The following is a 21,115-nucleotide window of genomic DNA, read 5'->3' as shown; positions in this document are numbered from 1 at the left end:
TGACTTCAGGCACAATTATTTATCATTCATGCCTGTTCCCAAACTGTGTGTAAAGAAGACAATAGCAACACCGGCCTCAGAGTTGTCTTGAAGGTTAGATGACACAATGAATACCCACTGCCCTGCACACATAGGCTCTCATCCAATACGGCTGGTTTTCACTAGGATCATTAGTTCCCTAAGCTGGTGGAAGCTCATGAGGAACTGTCACTAGTGCAGTGCTGGGGGCAAAGCTCCCAGGGGAGGGCTTGCCATAAGGAGATGGGCAGGAAAAGAGGCTGGGCCAAGGGGACCCAGGAGGCAGCCACACTGAAGCCCTGCTTCCTTCTGTGCCTCCTCCCTCCATTCTGGGCTGCTCTCTCTCATCTGCTGGTGGGGGTTCTCTGGGGGAATTAGTGACGCGGTGCTGCTTCCAGGCAGGCACAGGAAATGGGGAGCTGGTAAGCCACCCCCCCAGTCTCTTGGGATGGACTATTACTGAAGGAGGTGGGACACAGGAGCAGGATCAAAGACGCAATCCTGGGGGAGGGCAGGAGCTGGGCACAGCACAGGGGGTGGGGGGGCCAAGCCACTCACCTTTTTGCACAGGCCATGGAACAGAAGCGCTTGGAACGCTTGAACTTGTAGGCAAAGTCCACCCGGCCACAGAGCTCACACTTGAGTTTGAGGGGAGTCCCCTCCTCTTTGGATTCTGAAATGTATGAAAATGGGTAAGTATGGAGAACGAGCAATTGTCAACAGCCCCATCACAGGGCCTCCCTACTGTCTGCCTGCTCGTTCTCACAGCTGTGACACACACAGCTGCCTAGCTTGGGAAATGCTGAGCCTTCTCTGTCACTGTTTTTGGAAGAGCTGTTTCCTTCCCTGGAAAGTACTCAAAGGGATCTGAGAATGCCCCTGTGACACTGACCATTCTCTTGTCTAAGTGCTACGAGCCTGAGGCGCCCACAGGTGAAGATGTAGCAGCACCCCTCCTGATCCTGGGAGAGAGGAGCTCCAAGGGAGCACTCTGGGTGCTGCCACAACTGATCTGAGCTGGGTGGAAGCTCATGAAGGAACAGCTGTCCTTCCCCACCCACCTCAATCTGTCTAGTTGGCTGCTAACCTGGGAAACAGAATCCAGTTCTGTGACCTACACAGGCCCCTCCTTCCATTTATCAGTGGCTCAAGTGACGAGTGCAGTCCCTGTCCGGCCGCCACTGAGCCTCCGAGCTGGGCCGTGCTGAGTGCAGGCTCCTGAGGCGGTGGAGGAAGGGCATGGGTGGCCCGCCGCTCCTCAAGCCCTACCACTCTCCAGTGACTCACACGGGAGAAGAGCCTTAGAGTCCTGTGGTTGGCTGGAGGGCAGGCAGGGCACAAACAGTTCCCAAGGGCAGGGACTTCTGTCCCTGCTTCTTAGGAGCTGGGAAGGCACTGGAGGAAATGATCAGTAAGTCGGCATGTTCACACACACCCTAGCTCCGAGTTCCTCCGTGGATACCAAGAAAGGAAGTGGGGAAGGCCTGCTTTTCCAGACTTGCCTACGTCCTATGTGGCTACACACGCCCTCAGCGTTCCGGGTGTGAGACGCTTACCTTGCAGATAGGGCTCCTCCATCTCGGAGTCAGTGGTGGTGGTGTGGTCCTGCTGTGGAAGTTTCTCAGGCAAAAACCCCTGTGCATACTTCTTTTTGAGATTCCCCACCAGCAGGGACGAGCGTCCCACCTAGAGGACATGGTGACACGGAGGCCATGAGGGTTAGCTGGGAAATGCTTCCTTATCCAGCCTCACCAAAATTACACGTATAAAGCATCCAGGCAGCCCCTACATCATCATCCAAGTAAGCCCTGTAAAAGGCCTATTTCGCTGTTAGCTCATGAGGCAGGATGCTACTGGAGACTGAAGGGATGGCTTCAATCCAGCACCAATGGATGCCTCGGGAGGTTAGGAAAAGATCTACCCTTCCCAGTGTCTAAGGGGCAGAGATTGGAGTTTCCCACATTGCCAGCAGCGTTCACATGCCACCAGGCAGGAACACAGCCAAGGCTGTGTGTGTGTGTGTGTGTGTGTGTGTGTGTGTCTCAACAACCATTTTAAAATTTCTTACTGTTCTCTATCTTACCACTGCCCTACCCAAGGCAGACGTACACACAGCCATGGAAGGCAGTAGGGAAAAAATGGACTCTGGGTTAAGAGCAAAAATGCCCTCTATGGTTGCAAGGATCCCAGATTGGCTAATTCATTCTTTTGGTTCTCCCTTGGCTGCCTTTGTTCAGGCAGCCCCGTGGCCAGATAGCTAGAGCAATGCTGGGGTGTTACTGAATCTGCATCACCCTGAGAGATCGGCTGGCTTCTGGTGTTGCTCCAGGAGGCCCAGGGGAAGACCTAGTCTAATGAGGGAAGGGATGTCATAGGCCTAGAGCTCCTCATAACTAAGGTGCGCCATGTGAATTTCTTTGCTACAGGCCTTGAACGACCTCCAGAGGAAAAGAGGACAAGAACCTATGCATCCTTCGGCATTTCAGAAGGGCAGGCCATCCTTCTCAGTTAATCAAGCATAGTCTTTTGCTGACTATTCAAATCACTTATGGATCCAGAGAACGAGCAGGAGGCAGATGGCATCCCGTGAGGATCGTATGTCTCTAACAGATACTTTTATCACAGGAGGGGCTCTGTGCACTGGCTCTAGGCTCCTCCCACCCACACAGCAGTACCACCTGTCCTCACCAGTCTGCACTGAGCAGAATTAGCTTTGGCTGTTTTGTTTTAATAAGCCATTTTCTTAATTCTTTTATATTTCCCTTTGGTCTTATGCTTTAACTAGAGGCCTGGTGCACAAAATTCGTGCACTTGGGGGGTCCCTCAGCCCAGCCTGTGCCCTCTTGGCAGTCGGACATCCTTAGTGCTGTTGCAGAGGCAGGAGAGGCTCCCACCACCGTCACTGCACTCACCAGCTGTGAGCCCAGCTTCTGGCTGAGGGGTACTCCACCTGTAGGAGCACACTGACCACCAGGGGGCAGCTCCTGTATTGAGCATCTTCCCCCTGGTGGTCAGTGCACGTCATAGCAACCATTCCACAGTTCTGTCAATTTGCATATTAGCCTTTTATTATATAGGAGGATTGGAGACACTTGACTGTGCCCTTTCTGAAGCGCCCTCACTTTCATTCACTCCCCTTTAGAGGCTCTGTCCCCAGCCACAACGCTATTCTCTTCGTTTCAAATGCATCTGAAGACTTCTCTTCTGTACAGGTTCCTTTTGTTCTCTGACTGGCCAGTTTTGCCATGCAGAGGTTTTAGTATTCAAAACTGAATGGGGTTTCATCTCCCAAAGTCCACCAAACATGCCAAGGAGAATTCCCTTTTAACCAAGGGGGTCACATATCACCAGGCGGGACACAGCAGAGTCTATGTTGGGAACTTCTAAACAAGGCATCTTGCCAATTATTCCTAATCACTGACCCCCTGTGGACCTCAGGACACTGCTCAATCCTAGAAAGAAAATAGTTCTGACATTCCTTTGGGGAAAATTAGCAGGGAAAGAACAACTATTTCACATTTTTGGAAATTTTACATGGAAACATAAAATATTCTAATACACATCCAAATTATACTTAAAAAAAAAAAGAAAAGAAAGAAAAAAGAGGGGAAAAGAAGTAGTCCGTACCGGGAAAGGCTCCGCCCCCTCCTGGATCACAAACCCTTCGATAACATGCGTCAGGATTTGGGGTTTCACAATGGCCTGTGGTGGTTTATTCTCACCATTCTGGGGGGCAGTGCCGGCGATGCTGGAGGCAGAATTTCCGTTCCCTGAGGTCATGCCGGGGCTGCTGAGGTCGGTCAGTGCATGAACAATGCCCTGCCCTGTCTCTGTACAGGGAAAGTAGGGAAACACAAGCAGGGGAGGTCAGAACCTGGTTCAGCCCAGCAGGAGCACAGGGGTTCAACATGAGCCTGGTACCTTCGGTGGAGCCAAGCGACAATGCAAACCAAGCAGTCCCCTCCCTCAACCACCTATTTGATGTGGTGTCAAGGGACACACCACCAGGTGTGACTCCAGTCAGTTGTGCAGCAATGCAACTAATCAGCTGGCAGTGTTTTGTAGACTTCCAACTGTGTTAACAATTCAACTAGGTGAACAGACAAGAATCTTGCCTTTGAGGTGTTAAGAACTTGGTCAATATTGATATGGACAATTAAAGTAACATTCAGTTCAAGGGAGAAAATATATTCAAACTGGTATCAGAAACCAGATTGAGAAGCTGAACTAGACAGAGGGCTAGGGGTATAATAGGGTTTGGGGGAAAGAGTTCAAGTGAACCTTCTATGAGGTTCCTTGGAAAAGGGTTAGATTGAAAGTGTCCTGTGAAATGTCAGAGTACTGAATTCCAGAAATCAATGCAAAGGGAATTTGGGGAGCTGAACCCCAAGTAAACACGGAACATAGATCTGACTGTCCAGAGCCTGGGACTCGGGCCCCTGCATTAAGATACACCGCTCCATTCTGCCCCCAGGGGGCGGCGAGGCCGAGCGGAGGCCTTCCGTGCTGCTTCTGCTCGTCCTGTGCTCAGTCAAGCCTCTTGCCTGTTGTCAGCGCCGTATCCGATCTGATGCCCAGCCAACCACAGGCTCCTTCCCTCTGTCCCTCTGTGGACAACTTTTCCTGAGTTATCCTCTCCTGGACCCCCTGGCCTTGCTCTGAAAGACCTAACAGAGTGCTCCAAAAGTGTGACGGGTATCCATACAGAACCACACCGCAATGGCCGCCTCTTCTCCACTTCCAACAGCACCTCTCAGGAGTCGTTTAGAGGTGCAAGGCTTCGTCACCTCACTTGTGAAACTCTACCCCCCTTCTCAGAGTCATTCTCTACCACCACCAGCTGCCCAGGAGGCCTGAGGTTGCCTTTAACCTGGAACTTCCTAAGAAAGGAGGGAAAAGGAAAGAAACGGCTTTTTTTTTTTTTTTTTTTTTTTTTTTTTTTTTTTTTTTTTTTACTGCAACAGCCTATTAAGTATAAACCAGTGTGTATTTGTGTGTTACTTTAAAAACGATTTCAATAAATTTATTAGCTAAGCCATGTCTGCACAAAACTTTCCATGAAGATGCTCTTATTTCATGTTAAAGATCTCAAATCCGCCCTAACTGGTTTGGTTCAGTGGGTAGAGCATCGGCCTGCGGACTCAAGGGTCCCAGGTTTGATTCCGGTCAAGGGCATGTACCTTGGTTGCGGGCACATACCCAGTAGGGAGTGTGCAGGAGGCAGCTGATTGATGTTTCTCACTCATCGATGTTTCTAACTCTCTATTCCTCTCCCTTCCTCTCTATAAAAAATCAATAAAATATATTTTTTAAAAAATATGTCAAATCCTACAATGGAACAGGGTCTAATTATGCAGCACGGAGAAATCAAAATAAACTCATTTTAGAAAAGCGTTATAACTGGCTCATTTCTTACTAGTAGCCCCAATGCTTAAATAAGCCAGAATAAATCTTTTTTGATGAAAAAGAGTTGGTGGCTACGACACATGCTCCAGTACTCAGACCTGCCTAATTCAACTCTAATAAACTTCACTGCTGAGCAGGAGTCATCCAAGAGGTGTAATTGATGGCCTTTGAAAAAATTCTTCTTGGTTGTGAGAATTATTTATAGCTTTGGCTCTTTTGGTAAAGATAGGAACTTTCCCCTCTTTTGAAATCTTTCTAACGTGAAAGGCATTTGGGAACTGAAAACAAAACAAAACACTTTCTTTCACAAACTATGAATAACTAGGTGGACTGAGTTAGTTACATAATCAAATTACTTTTCTCTGCACTTAAATTTTAAATATTTAAGTCTGCATTGACATAACTACATTTCCTCTGCTTTAAAAATGTTTTCAAAATTCGAATTGAGTATATATTTTATTTGAAATGATGAATAGATAATTAGAAAGCTTACTGTGTAAGTTAAAATATTATTTTTAGATGATGGCTATTTCTTCCTTATTAGAGCCTCGTAAAAGATTCTCTGGTTACTCTAATGAACCATAGATTACAGAATCAAGATGAGAAATTCTGGGCATCCTCTCACCACTGCTTACACCTGCTCTGTCATACCTCCACCCAGAGATTTCCTGGCATCTGTTTAAATATCCCTTGTGACAAAGGAGCTCACTATCTCTGAAGTAGTTTGTTCCCACCTTGGGCAGTTCAATGAAAAGTTCTTCCTTATAACAGGCCCCAAATCTATCTGCTGTTAATTTCTGCCCACTTATCCTGGCTGTGTTCCTTAAGACCACACAGAACAAGGCTAATCCTGTTTGTGTAATGGGCAGAAACACAGGCTGGGACCTGTCTTAGAGGCTGGTCTCTCTATCACTGAAGTGTCAGTGGCAAGTCCTCATTGTTCCTTGAGCCTCAGTTTCACTGGCGTAAGGTAAGGACAATAACAATACTTACCTCACTGTGTCGCTGTGAGGACTAAATGAGATAATGAATCAACAGCAGTGTAGTGCTAGCACACTAGGAAATGCTCAGGTGGCATGAAGAATGCCACTCATGACCCCAGAATACTTCTCTCCTCCAGGCCCAACTCCCTCTGCTCTTCCAACTGTTTCTTGTATATAAAAAGGATTCAAGTTCATCATCATCCTAGGTCTTCTTGGCCTGTATCTTTTAAAGTCTACCCAGTTACTGCAAACATATCAATGTATTGGTCTAAGAGATCAGGTTGATAAGATTTTTGTTATATTAAGAGAACAGATGGAGGGAAATTAGTGACTTCTGTGTTTTAGTTTATAATTCCTTTAGTTTATGAATCCATTCTTCCCTGAATTCTGGGATCACTCCTACCCCCTGCTCTTTTCAATGCTACTCACCACCAAACAGCCTCTGATCCTTGTCTCCTTTCATGGGATCTATCTTTGCTGGACTCCTCCCCTTTCCCCTCATCCCTTCCCTCCTGCCTCTCAGAGCTGTGCCTATTAATACACACTGTAAGGCGGGACAACTCTTTTGAGGTCAGATTCTTCCCTCATGCCAAATACAGTGGTGAGAGATACCTTCACCAGCTCCGAGGCGAGAGAGCCAACAAACGGAGAAACCCTTTCACCGTACATAACATTAGAAACTATCACTCCCGTTATCACTGGGGCGCGTTACAGGAGAGACAGAATCCAAGGGACAGAAGAGCATGTTTTATGAAGGCACAGGTTTGCAGACACTGCTTCGCTTCACATTCATCTCGTAGCAAATACCCCTCATCTGCTTTAGTAACAAAGGAGTTTGGGCTATTTGTGGAATGACAAAACACAATCTCACCCCCGCCAGGCTCAGCACACTGCGATTAATTTAATCTGCTTCCCCGCTCTCCCAGACTGCTCTGCGGCCTGCTTGGGGAAAAGCAGCTTAATAGGGAAACTTGCAGAAACCTGCCCTGCTGGCCTGGAGGCCGGATAAAAGACCGAGACAAAGCAATACTCTACTGTTTGGAATTTGTCCTTTCTCAATTCTCTGGATCAGACCTAGGCTGCAAGGGATGCCTGGGATTCCCAGGGGTCTCAAATACCTTTGTTCAGAGTTAGGCACCTGAAATCTGAAAGGGGAAGGCCAGGACACCATGAGTCTAGGAGGCTGTGGGAGTAAAGCCAAGCTTCTGTGGTGCTGGTGCTGGGGGAAGGTAGAATCTAGCCCTTAATTGAAGCTGACCGTAAGGGCCAAGTATTCAGACCAGAATGAACAGAACAGTATGTCTGGGGCAGTCGTTACATAATGTCTCAACCTTTCGGGTGGCTCTCAATTCTGGTTTCACTCAGGCTCTGGCAGAAATAGCCCTAATAGGGGCGGGATAATGTGGGAAGGACCACAATGGCCTTGTCTGTGAAATGATCTGCTTCGGGGTTGGTCCCCTTCACTAGGCAGAGCACGTTTCTTTAGGCAGGGGCTGTATCTTAGTCACCTCTGTATCTCCAGGGGCTAATGCAATGTCCACTATATGGCAGACCCTTAATGTCTGTTAAACTGGAATATATGAAACCATGGTTTCAACAGGTCTCCCTAGTCTCAAAATAAGCAACTTGCCAGCAACTGAGATTTGTAAAATTACTTCCGAGGCTATGATGGTTTGAGAGCAGCTAGGCTGGTGCCTGTCTGTAAGAGTGGCATTTCTGGGTACCTGGCTATAAAGAAGCCTAAGAGCTATTCCTTGGTCCACTTCTTCCTGTTAAGGCAGGGACACATTTACGCCAGCTCCAGGCACTTGGAAAGGCACAATGACCTCTAGCGGCAAAGGCCAGGAGTTGCCTGTGGAAATGGGCAGGCCCGAAGGACCACTGGTAGATGTCCAGAGAGGCTGAGCTCTCCTGCCCTCTGCAGAGAGAGGTCATGCTGGCCCCAGCTATGCAAAACTTGGACCGCTTCAGAACCAGTTCTGATGTTGTTTACATGCACAGATAAGACATCATCATCATCAGTTATTCTGGAATACATTTAGTACTAATATTTACTGTGGCTATCTCAGATGGCCTGGCTGCTCATTCTATTTGCCGTGAAGACCTGACTCCAGAGGAAATGGGGGGCAAGCACAGCTTCTCCTTCCACCCCCTCAGCTGGACCAACACGTTCCCTCCTTTCTCTAGACAACAGGAGAGAGTATTTTACTCAACAAGGCTTCTAACTAGCCTTGCTTGGCTATAGCAGGAGTAAGCCAGAGCTAATGGAGTTAAAAGAATTCAAGGAAGCAGAGTAGGTGATAACATGGGTCATTTGCCTGCAGCAAATTCTGCTGGGCAAATGGGAAAACAAGGCCACCTGTGCCACACAGAGGTCCTCTCCAGGCCCCTTCCTGGCTCTAGAGTCCTGCTCACTGTGCCCAGCTTAGCAGGCCAGACACGAGGCCTGGAGGGTGACAGCAGGATTCCTGAAGGACTGCCCTCTGGGGAGAGCCTGAGTGGAGCACCTGCAAAGGGACCCCAGGGCAACCACACCCCTGGGGCAGAGAGCCGCTGATGCAGTGCCTGGTCTGAGCAGAGGGCAGAGCCACAGCGCAGGGAGCCCAGGGCGCAGGGCACAGTCTTTGTGGAGAGGTCTGTGGGCCACCCATTAGGATTTTAGCTTTATTTGGGCCCCTAACAAAATTAGTGTCACTGCAGGTTAGGGAGGTAAGCTATTTCATAAGCACCAATCTGTTGGGGTTCCTTTCCCCCTCCCCAACCCCCCCCCCCAGGGGAAGGGTAGGAAAATGAAGTGGGGGGTAGTATGAGGGGAAGAGGGAGGGAGGAGTGGGGCTCTACCCTGGGATCCTGACAGAGCCCATCAATTAAAGAGATTGATTTGGTTAACAACCTTCTTTAAAATGCAAATATACACCTGCGGTCATTCACACCTCACTGTGAACCACGTAGATAAGCAGATAGCTTTCTTCCCAGAGCAGGGACAGAAGGTTCAGTGGGAGGCGCGGGGGTGGAGAGCGATCATTTTGGATCCTGGGTGTGAGATCCCAGATGATTAGAGTTGGAAGGGCCTCGTATAACATCTTCATTTTCCAGAGGAGGAAAAGTGCGCACAGTTAACTGTGCATTTTAGAATCAAAGAGGAATAGATGCAATTTGTTTGGAAGACAGTATCTTCTAAACACACAGAAGGAGCTCGTAGTGGTGGGGAAATTGTAGGACCCTAGGTACCAGAAGGCAGAAAGAACCAAGGCCAAATGTTTGTTAGTTTTTCAATCCTGCTAAGGACCAAGCTGTCAGACATCCAAGATGTCCCTGCCCTGAGGATACACAGCAGGCTCTCACACACATGCCACCCACATTCTGCTCCTCAGGGCACCTTCCTGGCTCTGCAAACAAGAGCGGCCGATCTGAAGCACCTCTCCCCGAGGGAAGTAACAGAGGGAAGTGACGGCGGTGGCAGGCGGATCCCTTTGGGGAACTTTACTGAGCAAAGGGGTGAGCTGGCCGGCAGAATGAGCGGGAGGCCGAGCCAGGTGGCCCCAGACCTGCCCTCGGTGTCACGGCACAATGATCTGTGAGTCTGGCTGAAGAGGATTGGAGAGCAGACATGCTTCTCGGATCTTAAGCATCTGGGCTGAGTGACTCTGGCTGAGGCATCTGTTAGGGAGGGCTCCTCCTCCTCACTGGCAGCCATTACCATACAGCTGACTTTCATGCTGTCTCTTAGGACACAGGCAAAGAGAGCAGCCCTTCTCACTCACCCACAATCCCCAGCTAAAGTGTACATAAGCTGAATTGTAAACAGCTGAATGTTTTCCAAGCTGCCACCCCCAGCTATGAAGGAATCAATGGGGCGAACAGCCACCGTCCCCCATGCGGTTCAGGACAACAGAGCCAGAGCCGTGGGGGATTTCCAAACAGCTGCAAGAACTGCTTCCCAGTCAGGCGGGTGCTGCAACTCTACAGCCAGAGCACACTCAGCAGCAGCATCTATCTGCAGGACCACAGGGGGACGTCCAACAGGACAGGAATAACAGCTACCTCTGACTTCGAGGCGTCAGGCAGGCGGGGTTTTCAGAGTCCTGCTTAAATGGGGACGTCCTGTGTACCCCATGCCGAGGTGCAGGCCCTACATAGTCTCCTGTCACAGTGCTCTAGCAGACACTATGGTTTCAAAGGAGAATGCAACCAACAGGAGAGGCATCACCACAGCAGGAGATGAAAGGAGAGGGCACAGGGGAAAGAACACTGGATCTGGTCAGACTTGGGTTCACAGTCTGGGTCCATCATGGATCACCTGTGCAGCTTCAAGAATTGGTACCTGCTCTGAGCCTGTTTTCCCATCTATAAAAATGAGGATCACTGCCTGTCTTGCAAGGTTACAGCAAATATTTGAGTATAAGAAAAACCCTGGCTCTGATTACATTTAGAAGCTGGGCTACATGGAAGTTAAGACTTGGGGATCACAAAGACTCTGGGCTTAAATCATAGTTTGTAATCCTGGACAAGTTACTCAAGGCCTGTTTCCTTATCTACAAAATGGGGTATAAGCTCTGTCTCATGCGGCTTCCATGAGGATTAAGATAATGCAGGTACAACACAGTGGAATTGACCTGACTTGGCCATAGAAGGGTTACATCACTGAGATCTGAGAGATTAGGAAACCAGCCTCTTATAGCTAAAGGTAAAATCATGGGAGATGAATTAATAACCGTTTACCCTCCAGAAAAATATATATCTAGGAATGTTTAGTAAATTCCCTAATTATTTTCAGGGTGACAACAAGAAAAGGCAATGATGCCTTATTTATTTATTTGGTTACCAGCTGTAGGATCATTTAGATAAATGGCTGAAGGATTGGGGGCGGGGGAGGAGAGAGGGAGAATACTAAGCCTCAGTTGTCTTATCTATATAATGGGCTGGATAATACCTTGCAAATCAATCCTCCTGATAATTTCAGTTCTTGGAAAACATCCCCCGCGCTTCCTTCCTGTAACCACTGTCTAAGCTTTCCCTCACCCTACTTTGCTACAAATCAACTGACAGAACAGATTAATACTGATTACTGGAGTCCTGGAAATGTGGACTTAATTCATTTTAAAAGTATCTGATTCACATTCATGCTATTAATTTAAAGTGTCATTTGCTTTAATTGTTTAAAAATGTCTTAATATAGCTGGTGTGGACTTAGACCATGTATGATGGTTTCAAATATGCTAAAGATATCACTAACTAGGGATAATTATATAGTACTTGAGACATAATAGCCATGCAACTAAAACTTTAAAAATAACTCAAAGCAGTCACGAACTCTCACTTTCTTGCCAACAGTCTCAATACTCAGCATCGGCTCTGGTCCTCCTAACTACAGAGAAGAGCTGACATCTAAAACACATCTTTTCTTAAGAGGAGGTATAATAACTTTTACTGTGAAGAAAGTCATTCAAGAAACAGATACTTGCTTTCAAGAAAATCCTAACAGCAACGGGGACTCTTTTCAACATGTGGATTCCTCTTAGAGCACTGGCGATGCCTGTTTAATAGCAATCATTTCTTAAGCAGATGTAGAAAGAATGTCCTCTTCTTTTGGACTTACCTAAACTAAAAAAAAATCATCTGGAGACTCAAAGAGTAGGAAAGCACATCCTTTTCCACTAGCTATAAATAATCTGGAAGGGGAAGAAAAAAATACTAAGTTTACCATGCTGGCTAAGATGGTCTTACACTGAATCACAGAGCAACAATTTATTATTTAAAGTAATGCTATGTTTCTTACTCTACTTTTAATCTTCAAAACCTAACCATTTTAAATTGCATAATTATTGATTAACTATAAAACTATATTATTGATGGGAAAGTGTCCAGAATCTGTAAGACTTCTGTCTTGGATAAACAAATGGTTGATTATTTTCCTATCTATTTGCAAAATGTCAGGAAATTGAATTAAAGATGATCTGTGTCTGAATAGTTTTACATATCAAGTCAGTGATCTAATGTAGCTAGTAATTCAAACTGAAATTTAAAAGTAAGTCAATGCTTAAAATGAAACCTGCACCTATTTAAGTTGTGAATAAATAGTTGTTTTAAAAAAGCACTCTTTAAACAGAAAACATATTCAGTCTTTTAAACTGGGGACTCACATTGTAGTTTAAACCATGCCATAAAAAATATTTAAAACATAAATCTACATATGTTCAGACCTCTGCCTTGAGGGGCAGTCCAGCTTTGATATCACCATCAAACAAGTTGCTAAATCACTGTGGAGTCATTTCTGTTACTGGCACAAAGGACTCACCAGAGTGGATTGCATAAGCAGCCAGTCCTCACCCTGCACTTCCAGGGGGGCGGAAAACACAAAAGCATCTCTCTACAACCACTTTAGTGAGCTCCCTCCTGACCACAGAAAATCATCTTCATCTTCCAGTTGCAAAATGGCATAAAAGGAATAAAAGAGAAACTATCATTTATGAAGACTCACGTCCCTACTCTCATCTCAGTAGATGTATATTTTTGGAAGAGAATCTTTTAGTGGGTGGGACCAAATCTGTCTAGAGATTAAGTGGCATTGAACAGCTGGGAGAACTTTAATATAAACTTGGACTAACTCAAGAAGAGGGGGAAAATACCTCTTGGTAAGTAGCATATTAACACGGAACAGTATTACCAGCACTGGAACCACCATCCTTTTCCCGTTTTTGGTTTTTACTTTATTTTGGCTTGCTGCTCCATGCTATCTGTAAGTGAAGGACTTTCATAGGAAGTGGGTGAACTTTATTCAGCAAATGGTTACCGAATGACTAGCATGAGGTCCACAGACCAAAGAAGGGCAAAGACTTAGAGGAAGAGTCTAAGGAAGGCATACATTCACAAAGGGGAAAAGATTAAAAAACATTCATGAATTCTTGATTCTGAGATAGTAACTGGTTTTTGTTTTTCTTAAATAAGAAATCTCAGGGAGGGGGGCAGGCCGTGTGAGAGCATGCAAGACCAGAGGCAAGAACAGTTCAATTTTGTGAGATGACTTATCTATTTATTCCTCTTCTCTTAGTCTGTTCTCTCTCCCTCGGAAAAATCAGAACCAAGGGATCCAAAGTATCTGAGACAGGAAATGAGTAAGGCAGGAAAAAGGATGTGGTCTGAAAAAGAGTGGATTCTGGGGCTGAGCCAGAGCAAGTAACAGGCACAGGGTCACAGATGGGGGAAGGGGTTTTGGTGGCAGGAAGAGAAGTCTCAGGGTCAACTGGCTCCGGCTAGAAAGCCAGGGACAGAGGAGGTATGTCTGGAGAAGCATTAAAAACATCTTCCTAAAAAGTTATCCACCACTGAGATGCCGAGAAAAGATGGCTGAAGAGATCTACAACCAGGAGAATCATTCCCGGGACAGTTTCCTTTTCTCCTTACTTTAAAGAAAGTGGAATAATATACATTGAGTGCACTTAACACGGTAAATTAGAAATTAAGCCAGGACCTGGAAGAGAAGTGGAAAGGTCTGGTAGGTGAGTACATGATGAATTACCAATGTTCATTTAGCATCTATGTGCCACATTCAGTAAAACAAGAGCTTAAAACAAGAAAAATAAAGAAGAGGGTGAGACCAGGAGAGATTACTCATGAAAATGCAGTCGGACGCCCTGGGCTGCCCCTGGCCGGGTGGCTCAGTTGGCAAGAACTTCGTCCCTACACCCAAAGGTGGCGGGGTCAATTTCCTTTCAGGGAAACGTGCCTGAGTTGCAAGTTTAATCCCCAGTTGGAACGGATGCAGGAGGCAGCAGATCAATGCTCCTCTCTCAAATGTCTCCTCTGTCTCTCAAAATCAATGAAAACATATCCTCAGGTGAGGATTAAAAAAAAAAATGCAGTTGGATAACTGAGAAACCAACTCAAGAACAACGGAAAAGTGGACGAAGAAACTGTCTACTTTCTCAAGACGAAGGCTGGAGAAAAAAGGTATCTGTTTCCCCAGTGTGCACGGGAAAAGATCTTGGGTGGGCTGAGAGGCAGAGACCATGTGATGAAAAGTGCCTGGAAAGGACAGGTGCCAAAAGAGCACCACTGCCCATCTGCTGGACCTTCTGTGAAACAAGCCAGCCCTTGTGAATGAGCCAAACCAGAAGCTCTGGCTCCCGCCTTGCAGGGACTGGAACTTAGGTACAGAAACAGGGGAAAACAAGTTTATCAGCTGACTCAAAAGTGTGGGCATTTCCAAATACAGATCCAGATGTCGGGGCTGTGTGAGAAATCTCTTTTACATTTTCCTCAGTGCCTAGCAAGTGCTTTCTTTATATGAAGAAGCCTAACAGAGGTCTGTTAAATGTAACTGAATGAAACCAAAACTACTTAAGAAACCTGTGCAGGCAGGTTTCTTAAGACTCAAGATAGAATCTCTTGCCCTATAACCAATACAGTAAGTTATTTCTATTCTAGAATCAAATGACATAAAGCCCTTCATCCCTCATGACTTAAACCTGAGCCTTAATCAATGGACACTGCCAGGTGTATAAAAGCTTCCCGGTACTGGTATAAAGGATGGGGAGGGGGCAGAAATAAAGGAGTAAGAAGGCATTCCCTTTCCTCAGTAGCCTGTAGTACTCAGGCACCCCTAGAAATCCTGGCAGTTCCAACATTTGGGTTGACTCAGAAGGGGAAGAAAAATCCCAGGTGAATGATAATTGGATTACCGTTATGCCCCAGAGCCAAAAGGCTGGAAAAGGCCAGGACAGCAGGGTAGATACAGCTAAAGTGACTATTTTCTAAATCAAAATCGAGACGTGCGGGCTGACAGACAATAGATAGAATATTTTACATTGGGGCTGTCCTAGAAAAATCGAGGGCATATGGTGCATTTAGGTCGGTAGCTTATTTCACTACAAGGATCCTCTGGGCCCAATATGCTAATAGAGGGGATTAAAAACCTAGGATGGGAGATATGGGAGGAGAAAGCTGTCACTGGCAAAGCAGGAAAAAGAATGTGTGTCTGAAGACAGCACAGGAAGAAGGTGAACATTCTAAGTATGGAGCAGGAAGGAAAGGAAAGTTAATCAGAACTGAAAGCATGTCAGTCGCCTCAGTGAAATCGGTCCAGGTATCGAAGGCGGGGCGGGGAGGGACGGGGGCGGGGGGCACAGACGGATATAAGTTCAGATTGTAGCTTCACCATTCTTTGCAACCTGACCTTGGGCCAATCATTCCCTCTGTGCACTTCAATTTAAATAGCGAACCTCACAAATCCCGATGTAAAGGATCAACAATATTAGAACACCATCATTTGGTCTGAGGAGAGAAAATGCTCTTCTAAAAATGGGAAAGGAGAGGACAGACACAGAACAGCTTGTCCCTTTCCATCCCATTAAAAACCGAACTAGATTAAAAACAAAACTCCCCGGCGAAGCCTCGGGCCCTCCAAGGCAGAAGTCCCCGGTCGGTGGAGCACAGCAGCCTTGCTCCTTAAAAGGGACGTCCATCCCCCGCAACTCGCCGTCCGGGGAGGGCGGGGCGGGGTGTGCGGGGGCTCGGGGTAGGGACGGGACACACGGAAGCGTTGGGCTCGCCAGGCTGACACCGAGGCTTCCGGGGGAGTGCGGGGCAGGCAGGGTCCCCGACGAGGGGAGGAGGCGCAGGACACCACTCAGGCGCCGAGAGGGCGAGAGCCGCGGGCTGGCACGGCCTGGCAGCCGAGTAGGCCCGGGCCGGGAGTGGCACCGGAGGGCGGTGCCCGGTTTCCAGCGCGAGGAGCGCGGGCCGCGGACCCCTCCTGGCAAGACCCCCTCCCCCGCGCGGGCACTGACCTGTCCAGGGCCCGGCTGGGCCTGGCCGGGCGGGGCCTACGCAGCCCCTTGGCCGGGCGCCGCCTCGCGCGGAGTCCCGGGCCCGGGCGGGCCGCCTCCTCTCCGCCGGGAGCCTCCGAGCCGGGGCCCGGGGCTGCCGCGGCGCATCCGACCGCACCGGCCGGGCCGGCGACAACAAAGGGCGGCGGGGGCGCGAGGCCGGGGCGGGGGCGCGGGCAACGGCTGGATTGCGCGCGCGCGGCGGGCGCTCGAGGGCTGCAGCCGCCGTGGAGACAATGCGGCGCGTCCCGGCTGGGCTCCCGCGGCCGCCTCCGCCGGGGGCGGAGTGAGGCGCGGGGCGGGGCCTGGGCGCCGCGGGGCGGGGCCTCCGGGAGGCGGGGCCCCGGCGCGGAAGCCGGGCCGCGCGCTTCCTTTGTGCGGTCGCCCCGCCCGCCCCGCGGCGGTTAGGGACCTGGGCTTTCGGTGCGGGGAGGCCAGCGGCGCCGGAGGACGTCTGCCCTCGCCGGGCCGCGAGTCCCCAGCGGCGCGGTGGCCTGGCCTCCCGCCTGGGCCAATACGGAGGCAATAATAGTAACTGCAAGCCATGCCTGCTCGGTGCGTGCCAAGCTCTGCGTGCGCGCACTCTGCGTGCTCGCAACGGCCCCACAGGAGTCATTATCCGCCCCCACGGGGACAGGATCAGAGAGGTTAAGTAATGACCGAAGCGACCCGGCTACACCTCCATAAACGGGAATAATGGACTGTTAGGCTTACTGTGGAGGTTAACTGAGGACATTTACACAAAGTGCCAGCAGTGCCTGGCACACAGTTGGAGCCCAATAAAGGTTACTTTCTCTCCCTAAACCACACTGCTTTAAACGGAATTGTCCTGGCGAAGTACAGTCATTCAGTAGATATGCTAGGAGCTGTGGGGGGTACAAAAGCCGTAAGTGAGTCACAAGCTCACTCCCCACTCCCAGCTTTGTGCTGAGAAGACAACACGAATCTCTCCATGATTGCTCGCTCACTATTCCCAACATTTCCCATTGTCTTGCCTTTTTATTTATTTTCTGCATTCACATTCTCTTTTCCCATTAGGTCTCCCTCATCCCTTTGTCTTTGTTTCCACGTTTTACATTTATTTTATGTTTCTTGATTGTTTACCTCACCCTCTTTCTCTTTTCCCCATTCCCTTTCCCCTCTAGTATTTTTCAAATTTCCAAAGCCTTTTTTCATTAATATTCACATTTCTGCCTTTACATTTCTTAGACATATATTTTGTTTTATAAAAGAAGGTAACATAGGATCAAATACACAGCTTCTCTCTATTCTCCAAACATGCCCACATCTTCCTGACTCCCTACCTCTACTTCCACGACTCCCTCCTGGAATGCCCTTTTCCCAACTCTGCATGTCCAGGTCCTACCTATCCTTCAAGGTCAAGACTCAAGAGCTGGCCGACAAACTTCTGTAAGGGACCAGATAGTAAATACTTTAGACTTTACAGAACATACAGTTTCTGTGGCACTACTCAGCTCTGCTGTTGTAGCAGGAAAGCAACCATAGATAATATGTCCATGAATACAGGTGGCTGTGCTCCAATAAAACTTTATTTATGAACCCTGAAATTTGGATTTTTTATAATTTTCATGTATCAAGAAGACTATTCTTTTTATTCTTAAACATCTTAAAATGTAAAAACCATCAATAACTTCTGGGCTGTACAAAAAAATAGTGATGTGCTGTGTCTGAGTGGCTCAGTTCGTTGAGCATCGTCCTGTGCACCCAAAGGTTGCCGGTTCGATTCCCAGGAACATACTCAGGTTGTGGGTTCAATCCCTGCTCAGAGCATGTACAGAAAGCAACCAACTGATGTTTCTCTCTCACATTGATGTTTCTCTCTCTCTCTCTCTCTCTCTCTCTCTCTCTCTCTCTCTCCCTCCCTCCCTCCCTCCCTCCCTCTCTCTCCCTCTCCCTCTCCCTAACCCCCCTTCCACTCTCTCTAATCAATGGGAAAATATCCTCAGGAAAGGATTAAACACACACACACAACCAAAACAAATAATAATAATAATAAAAAAACCAAGCTGGTGATGTGATGGATTTGGGCCTTGGGATACAGTTTGCTAACCCCTGCTCTAGAACAATGCCATTTCTCTGCAGTCTATCCTGATAATTTGTACTTGATAGTAACTCTTCCCTCTTATAGCACTTGCCTATAATCCTTCTATAGCATTTATCACATTTAGTTTTTATTGTATATGTCCCCCCTCCCCTGTGCATTTATCATCTTTCCCAGCAGAACTGAAGCTCCTTGAAGGTAGGGTACAAATCTTTTTTACTCTATGTATTACCTCCCATCCCACAGTGCTTTGCACAGAGCAAGCATTCAGATACATACAGGATGGTTACACAGTTAAGTGCTGGTGGCTGACCATTGTTTCCACTGTGCAAAGCTTACTTCTCTCCTTAGATAGTCCTTTTGGGGAAGGATGCCTGGTTATGTGTATATCATCTTGATTAGATTATAGGAAGAGATTTTTTGAGGGCTTTGTAGACAAGGTGGAGAAAGGTAGGCAAACGTCAGTTCATTTAGGGGTTATTGGATAACAAATAATTGAACAAAGAATATTGATTATCACCAACCTGTAGACAGGGCATGTGTCCTCATTTGGGTCCTATTCAACATTTCTATCAGCAAATTGGTTAAAGACAAAGAAAACATGCTATATAATTGATAGATGGCAAAGTTAGCAGAGGCATTATATAATGAATAACAAAATTCAGATATGAAACATTTCTGCCCCACCACATATTCTTTCTGTGCCTCGGTTTTCTTATCTTTAAAATGGGGATGATAAAAGTTTCAGCTTCAGAGAGTTACTGTCAGGTTTAAATGAGGAAATACATGTAAACTCTGACAGAGAGGGCCCAGTAAATGTTAGCTATTAACTATTATCATTTTCTTACTAGGTTGGAACTCTGGGCTAAATTCGCAAGATATTTAACACATGTCATTAACTAGACATTGGCACAAAATATAAATTGTATGTGTTTGGGACTGGGGAGACCTGGAGTGAGAGCAGTCCATGTAAAAAGAAACCTCAAAAACAAAAGCAGACACAAAAGCTGACCCAACCCTCAGGAATTCAGGTGACACAATGCTCTGTGGCCCAACAGTGTCATCCCCCTGGGTTGGAGCAGTTGATGTGGGGCCCTGGGTGCAACTTCCTGATGAAGGAAGGTGACACTGGAGCCAGAGTCATGGTGCTTTCATAGCTGTGTGACCTGAAGCCTCTTCAAGCTTTTTGTTTTCTCCTTGAAATACTGGGGCCATAACATTTCTTTCGTGGCCTTATTATCATGGGTAAAGGAAAACTTAGAACAGTACTTGACACATAGTAGGTGTTCAATAAATTTCAGTTCCTCCCTACCATACCATGCAGATCTGGAAAACAGTCCTGCCTGCCCCTTGAAGGGCTAATACAGCGATCCAAGTCCCAACTTACTGTGACTTGTGGCTTTTTATATTTGGAATTAAGGTGCTTAATTTTGTGGATCACACTTGAAGGGAATTAATGAAAAGGTGGAAAGTGCCTAGACAAGAATAACCAGAACAGCGGGAATAGGGAATAGGAGGTTTTGACATGTAATAGGTAAAAAAAAAAAAAAAAAGTCTCAGCCTTTAGACTGGATTTTCTCTTCTCTTCTCTTCTCTCTCTCTCTCTCTCTCTCTCTCTCTCTCTCTCTCTCTCTCTCTCTCTCTCATCCTCACCAGAGGAGATTTTTCCCATTGCTTTTCAGAGAGAGTGGAAAAGAGGGAGGGAGGGGAAAGACAGAGGAGAGAGAGAAAAGCATTGATGTGAGAGAGACATATGGATTGGTTGCCGCATGCACCCTGAACAGGGTCTTGCCCTTGACTGGGAATTGAACCCATGACCCCTTGGTGCTCGGACTGACACTTTAACCAGTGAGCAACACCAGCCAGGGCTGATTGGGAGGGAGAGGAAAGAGACATGATAACTGTCTACAACCACAGTAGGAGATGGACTCTGTTATAATTCACAAGACAATCACAACCAGTGGTGGAAGTTCCAGGGGAGCAGATTTGGACTTAATTTGAAGAGTCACTTTCTGATCATTAGAGCAATTCCACAATGGAACGGCTGCTTTTCAAAATGATGAATCTTGCAAGTGCCAAGAGAACAATGAACTCCTTCCTGTCTTTTACTTTTTCTAATGTTCTTTCTCCATATTCCTTTGCTTTCCTTTTCCTTGATCCTGTCTTCCATTCATTATAGGACATTTATTACCCCCCCCCCCCATTTTGTCCTTCAGTTTCCAAACTTTCTGTTGGCTCTCCCCACCCTCACCCCAACACACAGTCCAATGACTGGAACTGCCTCCCTGAGTTGTAGGCAGCAAATGGCTCAGAATGTCACTGAAATCTGGGCCAAGGTTGCTGTGCACACTGGCAGGGAGGGAAGGAAAGCAAATGGATTGCTGCGAAGGCAGAACTACTGCTGTGACTCTCCCGCCAGGGTAGAGGGATCCAGCGGAATCTCCTGAAACCTCGGCCATGGGAAAGCCCACTTGTCGCTGGGCACTCACAGGCAGACAGATGGGGTCCCAGCCGGGCACTGTTCCTTCAAAGATGCTCTCCACAAGCTGAACTCATTCTGAATCCCTTTCCAGCTCCCCCTAGGCATTTATTTCCCTTATCTTGGAGCTACACAGCCATCTTGTCATATTTCCAATGTCAAGAACTCCTCTCCTACCAATGAAGCAGAGAACGGAGACAACTGGATACCTGCTGAGCTCCCCAGCTAGCAAATGGATGTGTAGACACATCTGACAGCAATGACATGTAGGCCTGAGTCTGCATCTAGGATTTTCAACTCTCCTTTCTCTAGCCTTTTATCTTATACCTTCTAGGCCCCC

General features: G+C 47.4%; 1 protein-coding gene across 3 annotated transcripts in view; it reads right to left on the bottom strand.

The window, feature by feature from the left end:
• PHC2 (polyhomeotic homolog 2) overlaps positions 1-21,115 on the bottom strand; it is a 49,047-nt gene that overhangs the window by 6,518 nt on the left and 21,414 nt on the right. For 2 of the 3 annotated variants that reach the window (XM_059690298.1, XM_059690299.1), the window contains exons 9-11: positions 3,646-3,848; positions 1,575-1,704; positions 577-691 (exon numbers count right to left, since the gene is read on the bottom strand). In XM_059690298.1, the coding sequence (XP_059546281.1) occupies positions 577-691; positions 1,575-1,704; positions 3,646-3,848 (448 nt within the window). Of the gene's footprint in view, positions 1-576; positions 692-1,574; positions 1,705-3,645; positions 3,849-16,195; positions 16,502-21,115 lie in introns of those variants that run through there. The other variant, XM_059690300.1, reaches the window with a different exon arrangement.

Source organism: Myotis daubentonii, chromosome 3 (genome assembly GCF_963259705.1).
Source record: "Myotis daubentonii chromosome 3, mMyoDau2.1, whole genome shotgun sequence".
NCBI classification, from domain to species: domain Eukaryota; kingdom Metazoa; phylum Chordata; class Mammalia; order Chiroptera; family Vespertilionidae; genus Myotis; species Myotis daubentonii.
This window is presented reverse-complemented; position numbering and strand designations above follow the sequence as displayed.